The sequence below is a fragment of the Orcinus orca genome, chromosome 10 (assembly GCF_937001465.1).
Source record: "Orcinus orca chromosome 10, mOrcOrc1.1, whole genome shotgun sequence".
NCBI classification, from domain to species: Eukaryota; Metazoa; Chordata; class Mammalia; order Artiodactyla; family Delphinidae; genus Orcinus; species Orcinus orca.
In genome coordinates this window covers 48,228,589-48,244,008 of record NC_064568.1, presented here as the reverse complement: position 1 = coordinate 48,244,008, position 15,420 = coordinate 48,228,589, and the positions used below count along the sequence as shown (strand labels likewise).

At 46.3% G+C, this 15,420-nt stretch overlaps 1 protein-coding gene across 2 annotated transcripts in view; it reads left to right on the top strand.

The window, feature by feature from the left end:
• The window catches only part of ITGA9 (integrin subunit alpha 9), a 348,141-nt gene that overhangs the window by 34,310 nt on the left and 298,411 nt on the right, over window positions 1-15,420 (top strand). For both annotated transcript variants that reach the window (XR_004475769.2, XM_004277914.4), the window contains exon 5: window positions 9,896-9,963. Coding sequence is in view for 1 of the 2 variants with exons in the window: in XM_004277914.4 (XP_004277962.1) it covers window positions 9,896-9,963 (68 nt within the window). In the remaining variant the exon portion in view is untranslated. The remainder of the gene's footprint in view (window positions 1-9,895; window positions 9,964-15,420) is intronic.

Sequence of the window (15,420 nt, the reverse complement as noted above, 5' to 3'; positions counted from 1 at the left end):
CCAGCCTGGCCTCTTTGTCTTTACTGACATCCAGAGATGTGGGGTGGCTTGCTCAGGCTGAGTTTTAACAGACTCTGGGCCTAGACCGTCAGAGTCCCAGTCCTGGCTCTGCCACTTGTTTTTTGCCATATGCGGGCCTCTCACTGTTGCAGCCTCTCCCGCTGTGGAGCACAGGCTCCAGACGCGCAGGCTCAGCGGCCACGGCTCACGGGCGCAGCCACTCTGCGGCATGTGGGATCTTCCCAGACCGGGGTATGAACCTGTGTCCCCCACATCGGCAGGCGGACTCTCAACCACTGCGCCACCAGGGAAGCCTTCTGCCACTTGTTAATGCTGTGACTTCAGATGAGTGACTTAACCTTTTGTGCCTAACCTACCTCAAGGGGCTGTGGAGAGGATTAAGTTAAAGCTTGTAAGTTCTTAGAGCAATGGCTGGCATTCAAGGATGTGGAGGGTCAACTGTACTCTGCCATTTTATATAAGGCACTTGAGCACCTGCAAATTTTGGTATCTGTAGGCATCCTGGAACCAAGCCCTCATGGATACTGAGGGAAGATTGTATATGCTAATAAGCACATATATGTTAATATACCATATTGTCTGCTAATGTACTGTCTGCCAAGTAAGTGTTTGTTAATTACTATAGGGCAACTAATTTGTCTACCAGGGATAGAGTCCACTCAGTTTTATGAAGTACCTGTTAGACCCTGTGCTAAGTGCCTGATGGATAAAGCCCAAGAAATTCCCCATCTACAGGGGAAAACAGAGCGGGAACATGGTGCTTCCAAAGTGGCAGAGCTGAGTGGGGAGAGAATTCTATGCCCGTGTACATGGCCTGGAACCTCTGCAAAGGCCCAGGCTGCATCCTCGTTTAAGGTGACATTAAGGTAGGATTATTTCATTTTACAGCTGGAAAAACGGAGACCTGCCTAGAGTCTGCAGCCTGTTGGGGCCCATGGAAAAGACAAATGGTGGATGCTGGGCAGGGGAGGATGGACACTTCCTCTGCAAGAGTGGAAAGACCTCAGGGTGGGGCTGGGTGTGGCCTGATCTTCCAGGCTTCTGCCTCCATGGCCTCAACCCTGTGGCTGGACCCTCGGTGGGAATGGACACCATGATGCCTCCATTACATTTACCTCTGAGGGTTATTGTGAGAAGCTCAGGAGAAAATGCAGGTGAAAGTGTTCAGAAAGACCACACACTGTTCTCTAATTGTGGCCTGATTGTGGGTCTCAGTGAGGGTCAGCCGTGCTCTCTCCAGAATGTTGGGAAGTTGGTTTAATTGAGGAGAGCCTCTAAGTGTGTGGGCACCTGTCCACAATGTCTCAAACTTTTCACTTCTTAAAAAAGTCCGTCTTTGGTTTGGCACAAGGACATTTTTCTCCTGGCTTTTCGGGTGCTTCCTTTTTCTGGTTGGTGGGAAATGCTATCAGAATATCCTGTTTGGAACCAGGAAATGTAGAGGGAATGGGAAACAAAAATGAATTTAGGACACAAAGTAAAATAAACGGATGGCGTGTACCCCTAAGTCAAACCGTTTATTTGATAGGAGAATATTGTCATTACTGCCATATGGGGTTTGGTTTATATCAGAATGTGTGAGAAAATGAGAAGTTTAGTGGGGTGACAGATGGGCAAAACTCTTCATAAATTAAAGAGCATGCACTGTAAAACATTAGTTGCTATTAACCAAGTTATGGTTACCGAGTCCAAGCTCGCGCTGCTCGCCGCACGACAGGCCAATGAATTGGAGATGAGGTGTTGAGGCAAGGAATACGACTTTAAAACGGAAAGCCGGCACTCTGAGAAGATGGCAGACTAGTGTCTCCGATAAATCATCTTATCCGGGTTTGGATGCCAGTTTCTTTTATAGCAAGAGAGGGGGAGGAGATGAGGAAGTAAAGTAAAAATACCATAAATTTTGCAAATATCTCCTGGAATGGCCAGCCTCCGGTGAAGGGATGTGTTAATTTCTTTTTTCTTGCAGCCATCCACAGGTGAATGGGGTCAGATGGTCTCCCTGTGAGCTGAACAGGAGCACTTTAACATTCAGGCAGAGGGGGCAGGGTTCCCTGAGGCAGGCCATTCTGTATGATTATAATAACAAAAGCAGCGAAAAGCAAAGGTTAAAGGCAAAGAAACAGATCGAACTTAGAATCCCATTTAGCTCTTTCCTGTTACAATGGGATTTTAGGACTCCCGGAAGTGAAGTCAGTGCATTGATAAAATCAAGCGCAGAGATTTCTTTCATCCTTTGCCCTCGAGTCCACTGAGGCAAGAAGCCAGAGCTTGGCAGGAGGGGGGGTTATAAACAGGTCATCTTTATATTCTCACTAATATGGAATAATCTGGGAGCAGCTCAGCTAAATTAACAAAAAGTATTAAAAATAAAACACTGATAAATGCAATTGGGTACCATTGTATATTAGATCTAATTTTAGAATCTGGCCTTACCACTCACTTATTCCTATGAACCTGTAGCTCCTACTTCCTGATTGGGTGACTTTGGGTAGACCCCGCCCCTGGCCTTGAACCTCAGTGCTCACCTCTGTAAAATGGAGGGATTAATCCCTACTTAAGAGGTATTTGGGACTTCCCTGGTGGTCCAGTGGTTAGGAATCGGTACTTTCACCACGGTGGCCTGTGTTCAATCCCTGATGGGGAACTAAGATCCCACAAGACACGCAGCATGGCCAAAAAAAAAAAAAAAAAGAGAGGTGTTTGAAGTATATAATGTGCCTAACACAGCTCCTAGCTCAGGGTGAGTACTCAATAAAAGGGAATTTTCTAATTAACTTTTTAAATAGTATCATAGTGTCCTTAAACCTTCTCCGAAGGCGTCCAGCGGTCCTGCTTTAATGAATAATGGCGGGTGGAAAGCTGGGTATTGCTAACCTGATTTTAAGACTCCTTGAAAAGATTATAATTTTAAAAATTCCTTTGAAGATCATATTTGCACAATTTATTTTCTTGGTAAGCTCTCTTTATGTAGATGATCTGAAGTTTAATTCATGCCATGTTTAAATATTCTCAAGTTTGGAATTGCTGGGGTCTTAGTTTATCAAATTTTACCCTGCTTTAAAATTGTCCCATTGATTCCAAATATTTCTGTACCATTTTGTTCGTTATCAGGGGGTGGCCAGGCCTTTAATTCCTAATTGCTTTTGCATCTCTCAAGATGGAGATCATTTCTAGAGAAGGAAATAGATTCCTCTATTTAGATGAGAAGATTCCTCTTCCCCCTTTTAATGTTGAAGGCTGTGGCTCCACAGGGGATACAAATCAATCAAGATCCATTTACAAATGAAAAGCAGTTGAGGTTTTGTTTTGTTGTGTTTTTGTTTTGGAGAGAACCATAAAAGGCTAAGTTAATCCATTTAAAAATTCAAGAACAAGCCCCATAAATTTTTATTAAATAAAGAGCTCTACATTTACATAGGATTTTATGGTTTCCAAAGAGCTTTCATAAACATTATCTCATTTAAGTAAATGCAGCAAATTTAAAAAAGCAGATGCAGTTCTGTAGTATGCCCAATTAATGTGGAGGGGGACCCTGAGAGGGAGGGTGGCTGGAGGGGACAGCCAGGGCCAAGCCTCTGGCAGTGGCTCTTGGAGCTCAGGGAGACCCATCAAGCTTTCCCTTTGGTGCTAAGAATTCTTATCTTGGGCATAAATATATTCAACACTTCAAACATGTTTTCATACATTGTGTGGAATTATTGACTTAAACTATGACTTAAACTACTTAAATTATGTCATCTAATAGTTTCCTTATGGATATTCAAATGTTATGAATCTCCTCTTCTAAAATTACATATCTGTGTGATGGATGTCTTAGGTTTCTTCCTTTTAGAGACACTAACAGATTCAGAGTCACCAAATATTTATCAAGCACCTACTGGGTTCCAGGTGTTGTGCTAGGTATTTAACATTTATGATCTTACTGAGTAATCACATCATGGGGGTGGTTTAAGTATTCTTATCCCCATTGTACAGATGAGAAAACTGAAGCTTAGGGAGGTTGATGAAGGTCACAGGCTTATTAAGCAGAAGAAGGGTGGTGGCTATTAAGTTCAGAACACGTTTCTTTTTTCTTTTTCCATTTAGGCTGTGGTCCTTGTAACTGAGGGCTGTTTTATATATTTAAATACTTTTTATCACTAGATTTCTGTCTACCTGATTTCATTGTCCTCCGAATTGTTTTTTGTTTTTTTTTTTTTTCTTTGCGGGCCTCTCTCTGTTGTGACCTCTTCCCTTGCGGTGCTCCGGACGCACAGGCCCAGAGGCCATGGCTCACGGGCCCAGCCGCTCCGCAGCATGTGGGATCCTCCTGGACCGGGGCACGAACCCGTGTCCCCTGCATCAGCAGGTGGACTCTCAACCACTGGACCACCAGGGAAGCCCTGTTGTTGTTTTTTAATTGAAGTATAGTTGATTTACAATGTTGTGTTAGTTTCAGGTTACAGCAAAGTGATATATATATAAAGTGATATATATAAAATATATATTATATATATCATATATATGATATATATATAAAATATATATTATATATATCATATATATGATATATATAAAATATATATTATATATATCATATATATGATATATACATAATATATATATCTCATATATATTCTTTTTCACATTCTTTTCCCTTAAAGGTTATTACAAAATATTCAGTATAGTTTCCTGTGCTATACAGTAGGTCCTCGTTGGTTATCTCTTTTATATATAGTAGTGTGTGTATGTTAATCCCAAACTCCTAATTTATCCCTCCCCACCTCTTCCCCTTTGGTAAATTTGTTTCTATGTCTCTGGGTCTGTTTTTGTTTTGTATATAAGTTCTTAAGTATAATCAAATTGTTTAATTATCAGTTGGTTAGTATTCACTCAGAAATTGAGCAAAAATTCAGACACTAAGACTGGAAAGTTATTTTTTTCCTCTGATATTTTATTTCATGGCTAAGCTAAGGAACTATGGAAAGATGATTTTAAAATTGATGTGTTAGAAAGACTAGCTTTGAAAGATGAAACTTTCTCAAATGGTTAAAAGGAAGAGAGCTCAGTAGGAAGAATATATGTTACACTGTATGTAAATCTTGATCTTTCCATGGGTTGGTTTTATCCCGCCAGTGTTTTGGGAAGAGTGCAGGAAGCGACTCCACCCAGGCTAATTCTTGAATGAATTAAATTCATTAGTGTACGTTCCATGCATTGAGTTGTGGGTTATGAACATTTGGAAACCAGTATCTTTTCCTCTCTCAATTGCCTGCTGTTTAGACAGGGTTTAGTAAAACCAGCAGCTCAACCAAGAAAAATACTACAATTTTTAGACTGGAGGAGCCATGCAACTTAATGAATCAAAGTGTGTGACGCAGGCCACATAATTCAGACCCACCCACGGCAGAAAGACAGAGCTTTCCAACCCGTTCCCAGCTCCTCCAAGGGATGTTTGGGCCCCCTCGTTCCACCACATCTTGCTTCCCTGATTCAGTTGCCCCACATTTAACAGAGTCAGGTTTGTTACAGCATCCATGAGGTGCTGTGGTGCCAAGCCCGGTTCTCCCTTGCTGCTTCGAGGTGGATAAACGTTTTGTTCCACAGCGGAGAGGGAGGAAACTGGCGTGTTGTGGTTCTCTCTCCCCGGCCACGTCCTCGGAGCCTTTGGAGACTGAATGGAAGTGCCCAGGAGTGGCCTGGTGCCTCTGTGTGTGCAGGAGCAGTTCTTCTTGAGAACACAGGAGGCTGGAGGTCCTGCCCCAGCCCTCCGCCCTCTACTTCCTGGACCTCTCCGCAGAGGGAGGGTGTGTGACCTGGGGATGCTGTGATGGGACAGCCCCTTGTCTCCACACTCACCCCCCTTCTCATAGCTCTGTGGTAGAGGATCTCCTGCCTTCTCCAGTATAGGCAAGCAAAATCGAGTTTCTAGCATACGGGAATGATAGATTGCCCTATGTATATAATTTTTGAAGAAGAAGAAAGGCCTGTACTTTAGAACTGGATTAGATCGAGAAACTACAACCTGCCCTTTATATATATATATATATATATATACACACACACACACACACACACACACACACATATATACACACATAAATATAAAATATATAAAATATTTAAAAATATATATGTATTTTATATATTTGTATATATTTATATATATTATATATATATATATTTTTTGCAGAAGGTATCAGGTTAAAATAACAGTGGTGTCCTTAACTCATGGAAATAGCACTCAACAGAGTGAAAACAACTGAAGCATGCTGTGGTCCAGGATCCAGTGTATCTGGCCAGCATCTCTTGGGAAGCCCCCATAGCCCAGGCCTGGGCCCTAAGGGCCACCACTGCACCCTGAGATGCCAGTTTACCTGTTGTGTGGCCTTGTTCACTTTACAAAGTCTTTCTTAGATCACTTCTCACTTAATCAGGATTTTTGAATATCTGGTAGGCCAGCACAATGTGGATGTTTGATTTTTACTGGAAAGGAGCAGGCCAGGCACAGAACTTGACTTGGGGTTTGGGTGGCTGTGCTCGCACAATGGTGCTGAGTCTTACGATGTGGTTGATCAGGAATAGCTTTGAAGTGTTCTGTGAAGCCTGCTCACGTCACTTCTTCACAGGAGTTTGGCTTTTAGAAGAAGAGCACTTTGTACCAGGAGGGCCAGGCTTGGACACAGGCTCAGTGTCTCCCAGCGTGGGCTGTCCCATCTGTGTCCTCAGATCTTTGAGGACAGTCCGTGAAGGATCATGCCAGGGGGTGGGCAGGGATTAAAGAACCGGTTCTGAATATTCTGTGCAGTTTCTCTTGAGGCCCAAGAGGGAGATGGAATTGCCCAAGGCAGAATCAGTCAACCTAGGTTTGGGAAGCCCAGAAAAATCCATCCTGTGTGTACTTGCCCTGCTCCAGTCACACCTACTGCCATCCTTAGGCCTCTGGGGTCAGTGATGCCACCGATTGGATTCCCAGGACACAAATCCTCTTCAAGCAAGCCTGGGGTGGAGGTCACAGAGCCTGATGGACTGGAGGACAGAGGGTAGGGCTGGGAGGTCAGGGGGCACAGAGGTCCAAGGAGAGCAAGTTGGAGAGTCCAGGTGCTCAGTGGCTGAAAGAATGTGCCAGATCCTCTTGCATCTCCGCCTGGGGCCTCGGGTCTGGGCACGGATGGCAGCGCCCACACCTTCCCTCAGCAAAGCCTCACCTGCACACACTGTACCTTACACTGGGCTGGTGTTGGGGGCACTGAGATGGGTGAACTCATCTCGGTGTTGAATAAACTATGTGATGAACAAACACATTTTGAGATGGGGAGAGGGTATCACTTACCTTTACCTACAAGGTCACCTGGGCACAGACGCTGAGGAGGGGTTCTGGAAGGCTGTGGAATGTGAAATGTCAGATACACATACCAGTGGAGCCTTCCTAGACTGGAGTTGCCACAGCTGCCCCCCAAAGTGTGTGGTGCTGTGGGGAGCGAGGAAGCATAGGACTGGATACTGTTCCAGGTTGAAGGGGTTAATCAGAGTACAGGCATTTCTGGGCAGTCAGAACATGGCCTGTCCTCTCAGGAGCCATGGGTGCTTGTCAGGAGCCCCACGTGGTTTGATTCCTTGCTCTAGAGCAAGCTGCGAAGGCAGGTGTAGACCCTGGGGTTTCAGGAATGTCGGGGCCGGTGAGATGGTGACTGCTTCCCGTATGTGAGGCCCACAGACCTCGGAAGAGGCCATCCCAGGTTGGGGAGCCGGGCTGACCTCTGAACGGTGCCACGATGCCGGCTGAGTGCTGGTCAAAGGGCTTCCCCTGCGGTCCTTTGGCCTGGGGTGGGGTTGGGACCCTCCCAGCTCCCAGAATGGCTGTGGTCACCTCAGGAACCGGGGGCCTGCTCCTGGCTTAGCGCTCGCCAGCAGAGTGTGGGGATGGGGTAGAGAAAGACAAGTTTTCCCGTCTAGTTTTGGAGCCCCTGTCACAAAAGAGATCTTGGGACTGTTTTCTTTAAAACATGAAAGATTCCCACATAATTCCTATTCATGTCCTAAATTTATGAGGCTGAACTCGAGTGTCCTGCACTGTAGTTTCCTTCAGCTCGTGGGGGCTGAATTTCCTTTCTGTGTTTCATTTGTCTGAGACTTACAGTCGGGTCAGTGGGTGGATATGCTTTTCGCCAGACCTTCCACATTTAATATGACTGTTTGTTCCGGTTGGGACATTTTGACCCTTTTTGCCATTGTGCTATTTGATACAGGATTTACTAGTTTTTATGGTTTCTTGCCATCGTACAATTTGATGCAGGATCTCTTTATGACTTCGCATAAGTCCCGCTCCTGGCCCTGGTGCAAGATTTTGCAGAGAAGTGTGGTCTACTGTCACTGGGTTGCTTTCTGGCAGGGCTGTGAGTTCTCTTTGTAATAACAGGACAAGGTAGGAGGAACTGATTTAGCCCTCCCCTGGAAGAGGAGTAACTCCATTGACATTCTGTTGTAATTTAGCAGTTGGTTAATGGCCACTTACTGGAGAATGTTACCAGGCTCTGCAGTGAGTGTTGTTAGAAAATGAATTCCTCTGTGTATTTCCCCAGGGCCCTTCTGCTTCTCCTCCAGGACATAACTCTGGAACCACAGGAAGTGGCACTGTGTTGCAATCACAGCTTCACTGTTCCTTTGTATTATTTATTTTGTGTTTCAGAATTAAGTATATTGCTTTTAATGGAACCAGAGACTTGTCAGGAGCCCAGGGGGTGACATGGGGGTCACTGGGTCATTTTACTGGGTCTCTTGGACCTGAAGGTGCCCAGAGGCAGCCGTGAGCCTCTGTCCAGCAATGTCAGTTTCACATGTAATTAGAGTCACCTAAGCTGAACATAACTCCATCTCCATGCCTTTACCCATGTCATTATTTCACATGGCTTGTCACCTTCTGGGTTTTGTGTAATCACTCACTGCAAAACCTTTGATCAGCCACAGAGGTGAAAGAATGTGAATTTCTGAGTCTGCCGAACTTGGATAGAATTCTGGCTTTGTGACCTCGGATGAATCACTTGAACTCTCTGAGCCTCAGGGGTTTTACCTGTTAACAAATGGTGATGATCCCTCCCAGGGATGAGGGATTGATGAAATGGTGAGTGGGCACAGCTGACACAGTGCCCAGAACATGCTAAACTTAAAATGCCAACTGAAATATGAAACAGTAGCAACAGAGTTCCCGTTTGTTGGGTCGGAGTATTAGGAGCTGAGGGACAGGTGGGGGAAGAGAACTTATCTTGTTGTTTTCTTTTGGATCCATTTGTGGAGGGAGAAAGAGATCTCCCCTTTTCCTTCCACACAAGGAGGACAAGAGGTGTCAGTGATGGTGTCACCGTGCTCTGGGGCCAGTCCGGCGGAGTCCCCTCTTCCCACAGCCCCTGGGCTCTGAGGGCTAGTTTCTGGTCGCATGGTGGAAAGCATATTGCCTCCAGCTGGATGGAGTATCTTTTGGGGAGGCTTGGTCGTCTCCCAGGCGACTCCACACTGGGATGGCCACATCATTCCATCTCTGTGTCGTGTTTTCAGTTCTTTCTTCCTCCTGGGGCTTCCGTCCTTTCTGAAGTGAATGAGATAATTGTCACTGGCCTCCCACTTAATTACCGTGGCTGCTGCTTCTCCTTTCCCACATGCACAGAGGAAGCCCATCAGGGCACTTGGCAGCCTCACTACCTGATGGCACCAGAGCCTGGATTTTTGAGGTCTGGTGGATTCCTGAGACTTTTCTCTATGCCCCAGTCTGGACGGCGTCCCTGGGCCGGGCCTGCGGCCGCACTCAAGAACATGCCCAGCATGCTCAGGCACTCCGCACACAACTGGCACACACTGATGAGGCTGTGGTTTGCTTCTCTTCCCTCCCCTCCCCCTCTAGAGTATAAGAAGAAGTATGGAGAGGAACATGGCTCCTGCCAGGCTGGGATAGCGGGCTTCTTCACTGAGGTGGGTATCACTCTTTGGGCCTTTCTCTTCTCTCATGGGTGTTCATTTCCTGCATGGCTTCCCATCATATGGTAGATTAAAGTCCAAGCTCTGTGTTTTGGCCCATGGGCCTGACTTTCTCCTTCACTCATCAGAGGACAACCCAGAGCTGTGGGAGGGGATGGGACAGTGAGGGGGAGAAAAGGCCTATGACACCCACTGGTTTCAGCTGCTGCTGAATCATGCCAGATCCTTACTAGCATCATTATTACAGAGGTCCCCACGCATAGTGTTTTGTGCACAAGTGCACATTTCTGTAGGTGAGCTGCACAGTAGAGGAACTGCTGTGTCAGAAGCCCTTCAAAATGTGATTTTGACACATGCTGGCAAATTGCACTCCAGAAACATTTACCAGTTGACACTCTCCCCAGTTGTGTGTCATTGTCCCTATACCCTCTAACCAATACTTAAAATTTTTGTCATTAAAAAAAATGACATTGTGTTTTAATGGCCCTTTACCTAATTATTAGTGCAGTTGAGTATCCTTTTCAAATATTGGCCATTTGTGTTTATTTTTTCTGGAAATTGCCTGTTTAAAGTTCTTTGCCCATTATTATGTTATTTTTTAACTGTTGTTTTACTGATTTTTAGGATCTTGTATTTTCAATAGTAATCTCATATCTCTTGAATGTGTTACAATATTTTTCACCAGTCTTTTACCTGATTTTTAAGTTTGCTTAATGGTGTCTTTACTATATGGGCATTGAACATTCATATTTGGTCAAATCTGTCAGTCTTTTTCTTTCGGGATTTTAGACCTCTCTGTTAGGAAGGTCATCCCCATCCTAAGATTATGAAATATTCACGTGTATTTTTTTCTGCCACTTTTATAGGTTAAAAAATATTTAAATCTTTAATCCATCTTAGATTTATGCGTGCAGACATTATACGGGAGAAATGAACTTCACTGTTTTCCTAAATGTGTGGTTGGTTCTTTTTTTTTTTAAAATAAATTTTTTTATTTTATTTATTTTAAGTTTTTTGGCTGCATTGGGTCTTCGTTAATGTGCGCGGGCTTTCTCTAGTGGCGGCGAACCGGGGCTACTCTTCGTTATGGTGCGCGGGCTTCTTATTGTGGTGGCTTCTCTTGTTGCGGAGCATGGGCTTTAGGCGTGTGGGCTTCAGTAGTTGTGGCTTGCGGGCTCTAGAGTACAGGCTCAGTAGTTGTGGCGCATGGGCTTAGTTGCTCCACGGCATGTGGGATCTTCTGGAACCAGGGCTCGAACCTGTGTCCCCTGCACTGGCAGGTGGATTTTTTTTTTTTGCGGTACACGGGCCTCTCACTGTTGTGGCCTCTCCTGTTGTGCACAGGCCCCAGACGCGCAGGCCCAGCGGCCATGGCTCACGGGCCTAGCCGCTCTGCGGCATGTGGGATCTTCCCGGACTGGGGCACGAACCCTTGTCCCCTGCATCGGCAGGTGGACTCTCAACCACTGCACCACCAGGGAAGCCTCGGCAGGCAGATTCTTAACCACTGCGCCACCAGGGAAGCCCTGGTTGGTTGTTCTGATACTGGTTTGTTAAATGTTTTCTTTGTCCCCATTGATTTGAGATACCATCCTGCCATATGCCAAGGTTACCCATCTTCCATCTCAGTAAGCATATAGAGGGTGTAATTTCTATGGCTGTTGTTCCTCCATTGAGATGTAGCAAGTATGACTCAATGCAGGAAGCAGCAGGGAACTGCTATAAGTTTACAGACACAGTGATGGCAGTGCCGTAAGAAAATCTATTTGGGCTTGTCTTGTGCCCAGGTGTCTGGAAGTGGGAGAGCCTGGAGGAGGCCAGGTTGGAGGCTGTGTTGTGGTGCAGCCACAAAGGGACAGGGCAGCCTATGGGATGTTTTAGGAATAAATATGATGAGGGGAGTCAGAAAATATGAAGGCAGTATCAGTGGGCTGGGTGACCATAGGACTATGGCCACAGAGGACTGAGGCGGGGAGGAAGGAGGTTTTATGCCAGGTTTCTGGGGAACAGTGGTACCGGTGGAAAGGGGGCTGCCCAAGGAAGAATCCACTGGGAGAGGTAAACTGATGGGTCTGCTGTATACACATGCCATGTGAGGTGAGGGGATGGGACACTCACATAGATGTTTTTAGAATCCAGCCTTGATTTGGCCAATGCTAGTATGTTTCTGAGGGGACTGGGTATGCTTAGCATAGGGCCGGGGTTGGGGGACTCTGAGCAGAATGTCTCCTGTAGGCAGTGGGAGGAGAAAGTCAAGTCATTGCAGAAATGAGAACTCATTGGAGATGTTGGTGGGGAGCTAGGGGAGAGGAAGAGTCCCTGGGAAGGGATGTCTCCAGCCAGAGAGGGAAGACGAGGGCACTGGGGCTGGGGGGAGGAGGAGGAGGAGGAAGGACAAGGGTGTGGAGGGGAACCCGGGGGGCCGTGCCAGCTCCGGATTACCAGAGGACCTGCTGGGACTCCAGAGCCTGAGGGAAGCAGGGTGCGGGCAGCAGTGGGGCTGGTGCGTGGAGCACTGCAGGGAGTCGGGGGGCAGTGAGCAGGAGGGCTCGGTCCTGAACCGGCCACTCGGGGCCTTGGCCTCTGCTTCAGTTCCCAGGCTTTTGGCCTCCCTAAACAGGAGGTCTTTGAACTCCCAGTCTCCCTCGTTTCTGGAACTTCAGCTGTTGGAGGCCGAGCAGGAAATATGGTTGAAGGGGTCAGGCAGCACTGTGCCCCTCTCCTGCCCTCCTGCTGACCTTGTTACTTGGGTTTGCCTTTGCTGGGAGCTGGACTGTCCCTGCACAGGGCGGACAGCTGCCTCCCAAGCTGGACGTAGTTCTGTGGCCTTCCGGTCATGGCCATGTTGCCCCAAACTACTCTGGCCCAAGGCGACTGCTTGACCTGAACGTCAGTGACCCTGGGGTTATCAAAGCTGTTTGAGTTATGGACACTGCATGAATTTTAGCCCAGCGTTGAGGACAAGGGAGAACTTCCCGGGAACATATTTATTTTTGTAGCCTAGGATAACAGAGGTAGATACTTCTAAGCAGCAAGAGAAGACTTGGCCCAACCCTGCTGGTGTCAGGGCACCACTGTGAGAGCCTGGGGACATCTGGGTGGAAATCCATCCGGCACAGACTTCTGTCACAGATTCTGAGGACTATTCTGCCCCCTGCTTGTGCCAACCTACAGGGCACAGAGAAAAGCCCCCCAGGCTCCTCTCAGGCAGCTCCAGGTACCCGTGTGCCTCAGGAGGTTCTGCCCCTTGCTGAAGGCCCATGCTGTTGATGGATGGAGTTTTGCACACATGATTTAGGCAGTGGTGGCCTTGGGCTTTTGGAGAAGCTTGCACTTCTGTGTGTTGCATTTGCATTGTCTGTTCCTGGGTGGTGAGGAGCCAAGCATTGATCACATTTTCCTGGCACTTGTGGACAGTGTCAAAAGGGCCCAGGCTGCAACCACAGCGGATGGAAAAAGCCAAATAGGAGGGAATTCCAGGGAGATGCTGTTTCCCTGCCCCCAGCCACAAGGGTCTCAGGCTGGGCCTCAGTTTACCTAGTTTGAACTGCAGGGAGAAGGGGGCATAAACAGTAAGAGGAGAGGGAAAGAAACCAAAAGCTGTTGGTTTTAAAGGTTTTTGAGGAGAGGGATGACCTTGTTTTATTCTCTTTGTAATGTTTGAGAGAGGGGATACAGCGATATGTTAGACATACATTTCTCAACTTTTATCCTGGATTAATCTGAATCATCAGAAAACAACACGTCCACTACCTGGTGTCCCCAAGAGCCATATAGGCCTCTGGTGGTGCTCAAAGCTTTGGCTCGTGAAGAGCTGCTGGTTATGGCTGGCACTGGGGATACTGCTCATTTTGTCTTTCTGTGCTCTTTGTGTTCGGGCACTGATTACAGCGTCCTTTCTGAGCTTAAGACCAAGGAGAAAGTCTGCCTTCTCTGATGATCATTTGTCTTTCTCATGCCCCTTCTAGAACCAGCACAGTCCCTTACACAGAACAGATGACTATAAGGGGAATGAATGAACGCACTGCCCATGTTTTCCCAAGGATGTGTCCTAAGTGCAGAAAGTGATATATTTTTATAAAACAGTGAGATACCCCTGAGGGTATCCGGTTTCTCATCCTCATAGCATCCTTGGAGATGGATTGGATCTCAGAAACTTAAAGTGAAGTGCTTCTCAATGGTCATTCTTGGTCCACACCTTCATGAATTATCAACAGCAAACCATTCAGGCAGGAGTCTGGTGGCTTTCCTTCCAGCCATGCTCACACCCTGTTCTTTGGTAAGGTTCTTACCGAATTGACCATAGAACATGTGTTGTTCAAAGTTTTGTCCTGATACTGCTGCTGCCACACACGTGCTCTCCTTTCTGTGTGGTCTGTCCTCCTCTCTCTGCTGTTCTATTAAGATGGCTCTGGCTTTTTCAGACATTTGCTCCCAGGGAATTCAGTGTCACTTTATGAAATGTCAACAGAAACTCAGAATTCTTAGGGCGGGATCTAGCCTCCAGGGACTTGTTGGAAACCAGCAGCTTCTGACAGTGGTGAGGTCAGCTCTGTAGAGAGGGGCCAGCCTGGAAGGATGTTTCTGAAGTATAACAGTGTGGGGACCCTAGAGGCCAAGAGTGGTGTGTGTGTGTCAGTAACAAGAGCATGACCTGTACAGTGTCCAGCATCTCCATGAGCCCAGAAGGCCTGTATCTTTGGGGTTTTTGTACAGCTGAGGGGTTTCCTCTAAAACTGCCTTTATTTTAACCCTTTTGGGTAAATTTTTTCTAAACATTCTGTACATTTCCTTGTTGCCTTACCCTGGGAATGTTTTACAAAGGGATTTGATTGATCTGTGGATCTGGTATAAGTAGGAGATGCTTAATAAATATTGTGGAGTGAAAAGTTAATGAATTTGTTAGAAAAATAATTTTTATTATTTCTTACTGCAGTGTAGATACTTTAGAAAATATAGATAATCAAAAGAAGGGATTTCCTGTTGGGGAAGATTGGGGAAGGAAAGCCTCGATAATGTCTTTCTCTATTGGGCTTATTTCACTGAGCATAATGCCCTCCAAGTTCATCCATTTTGCTGCAAATGGCAAAATTTCATTCTTTTTTATGGCTGAGTCATATTCCGTTGTCTATATGTATCACATCTTCTCTATCTGTTCATCTGTGGATGGACACTTAGATTGCTTCCGTATATTGGCTATTATAAATAATGCTGCTATGAACATTGGGGTGCTTCCTGGGCCTGTTTTAATAGTAGTGCTGTGTCTTGCTGTCTGTGGTCTCTTCTCTCCCCAGTCCACATCTTTCCTGTAGTGGGCCTCTCTGCTCTCCTGTTTTCATTGTTTTGACTTTGCAATGAGCCTTTAGTGGCCAGAAAACCCAGCTTCAGAACCATTCCTGAGAATGAGGACTGGAGGGGATTTCTCTGGAGTGTCAGTACATCTTCTTTATC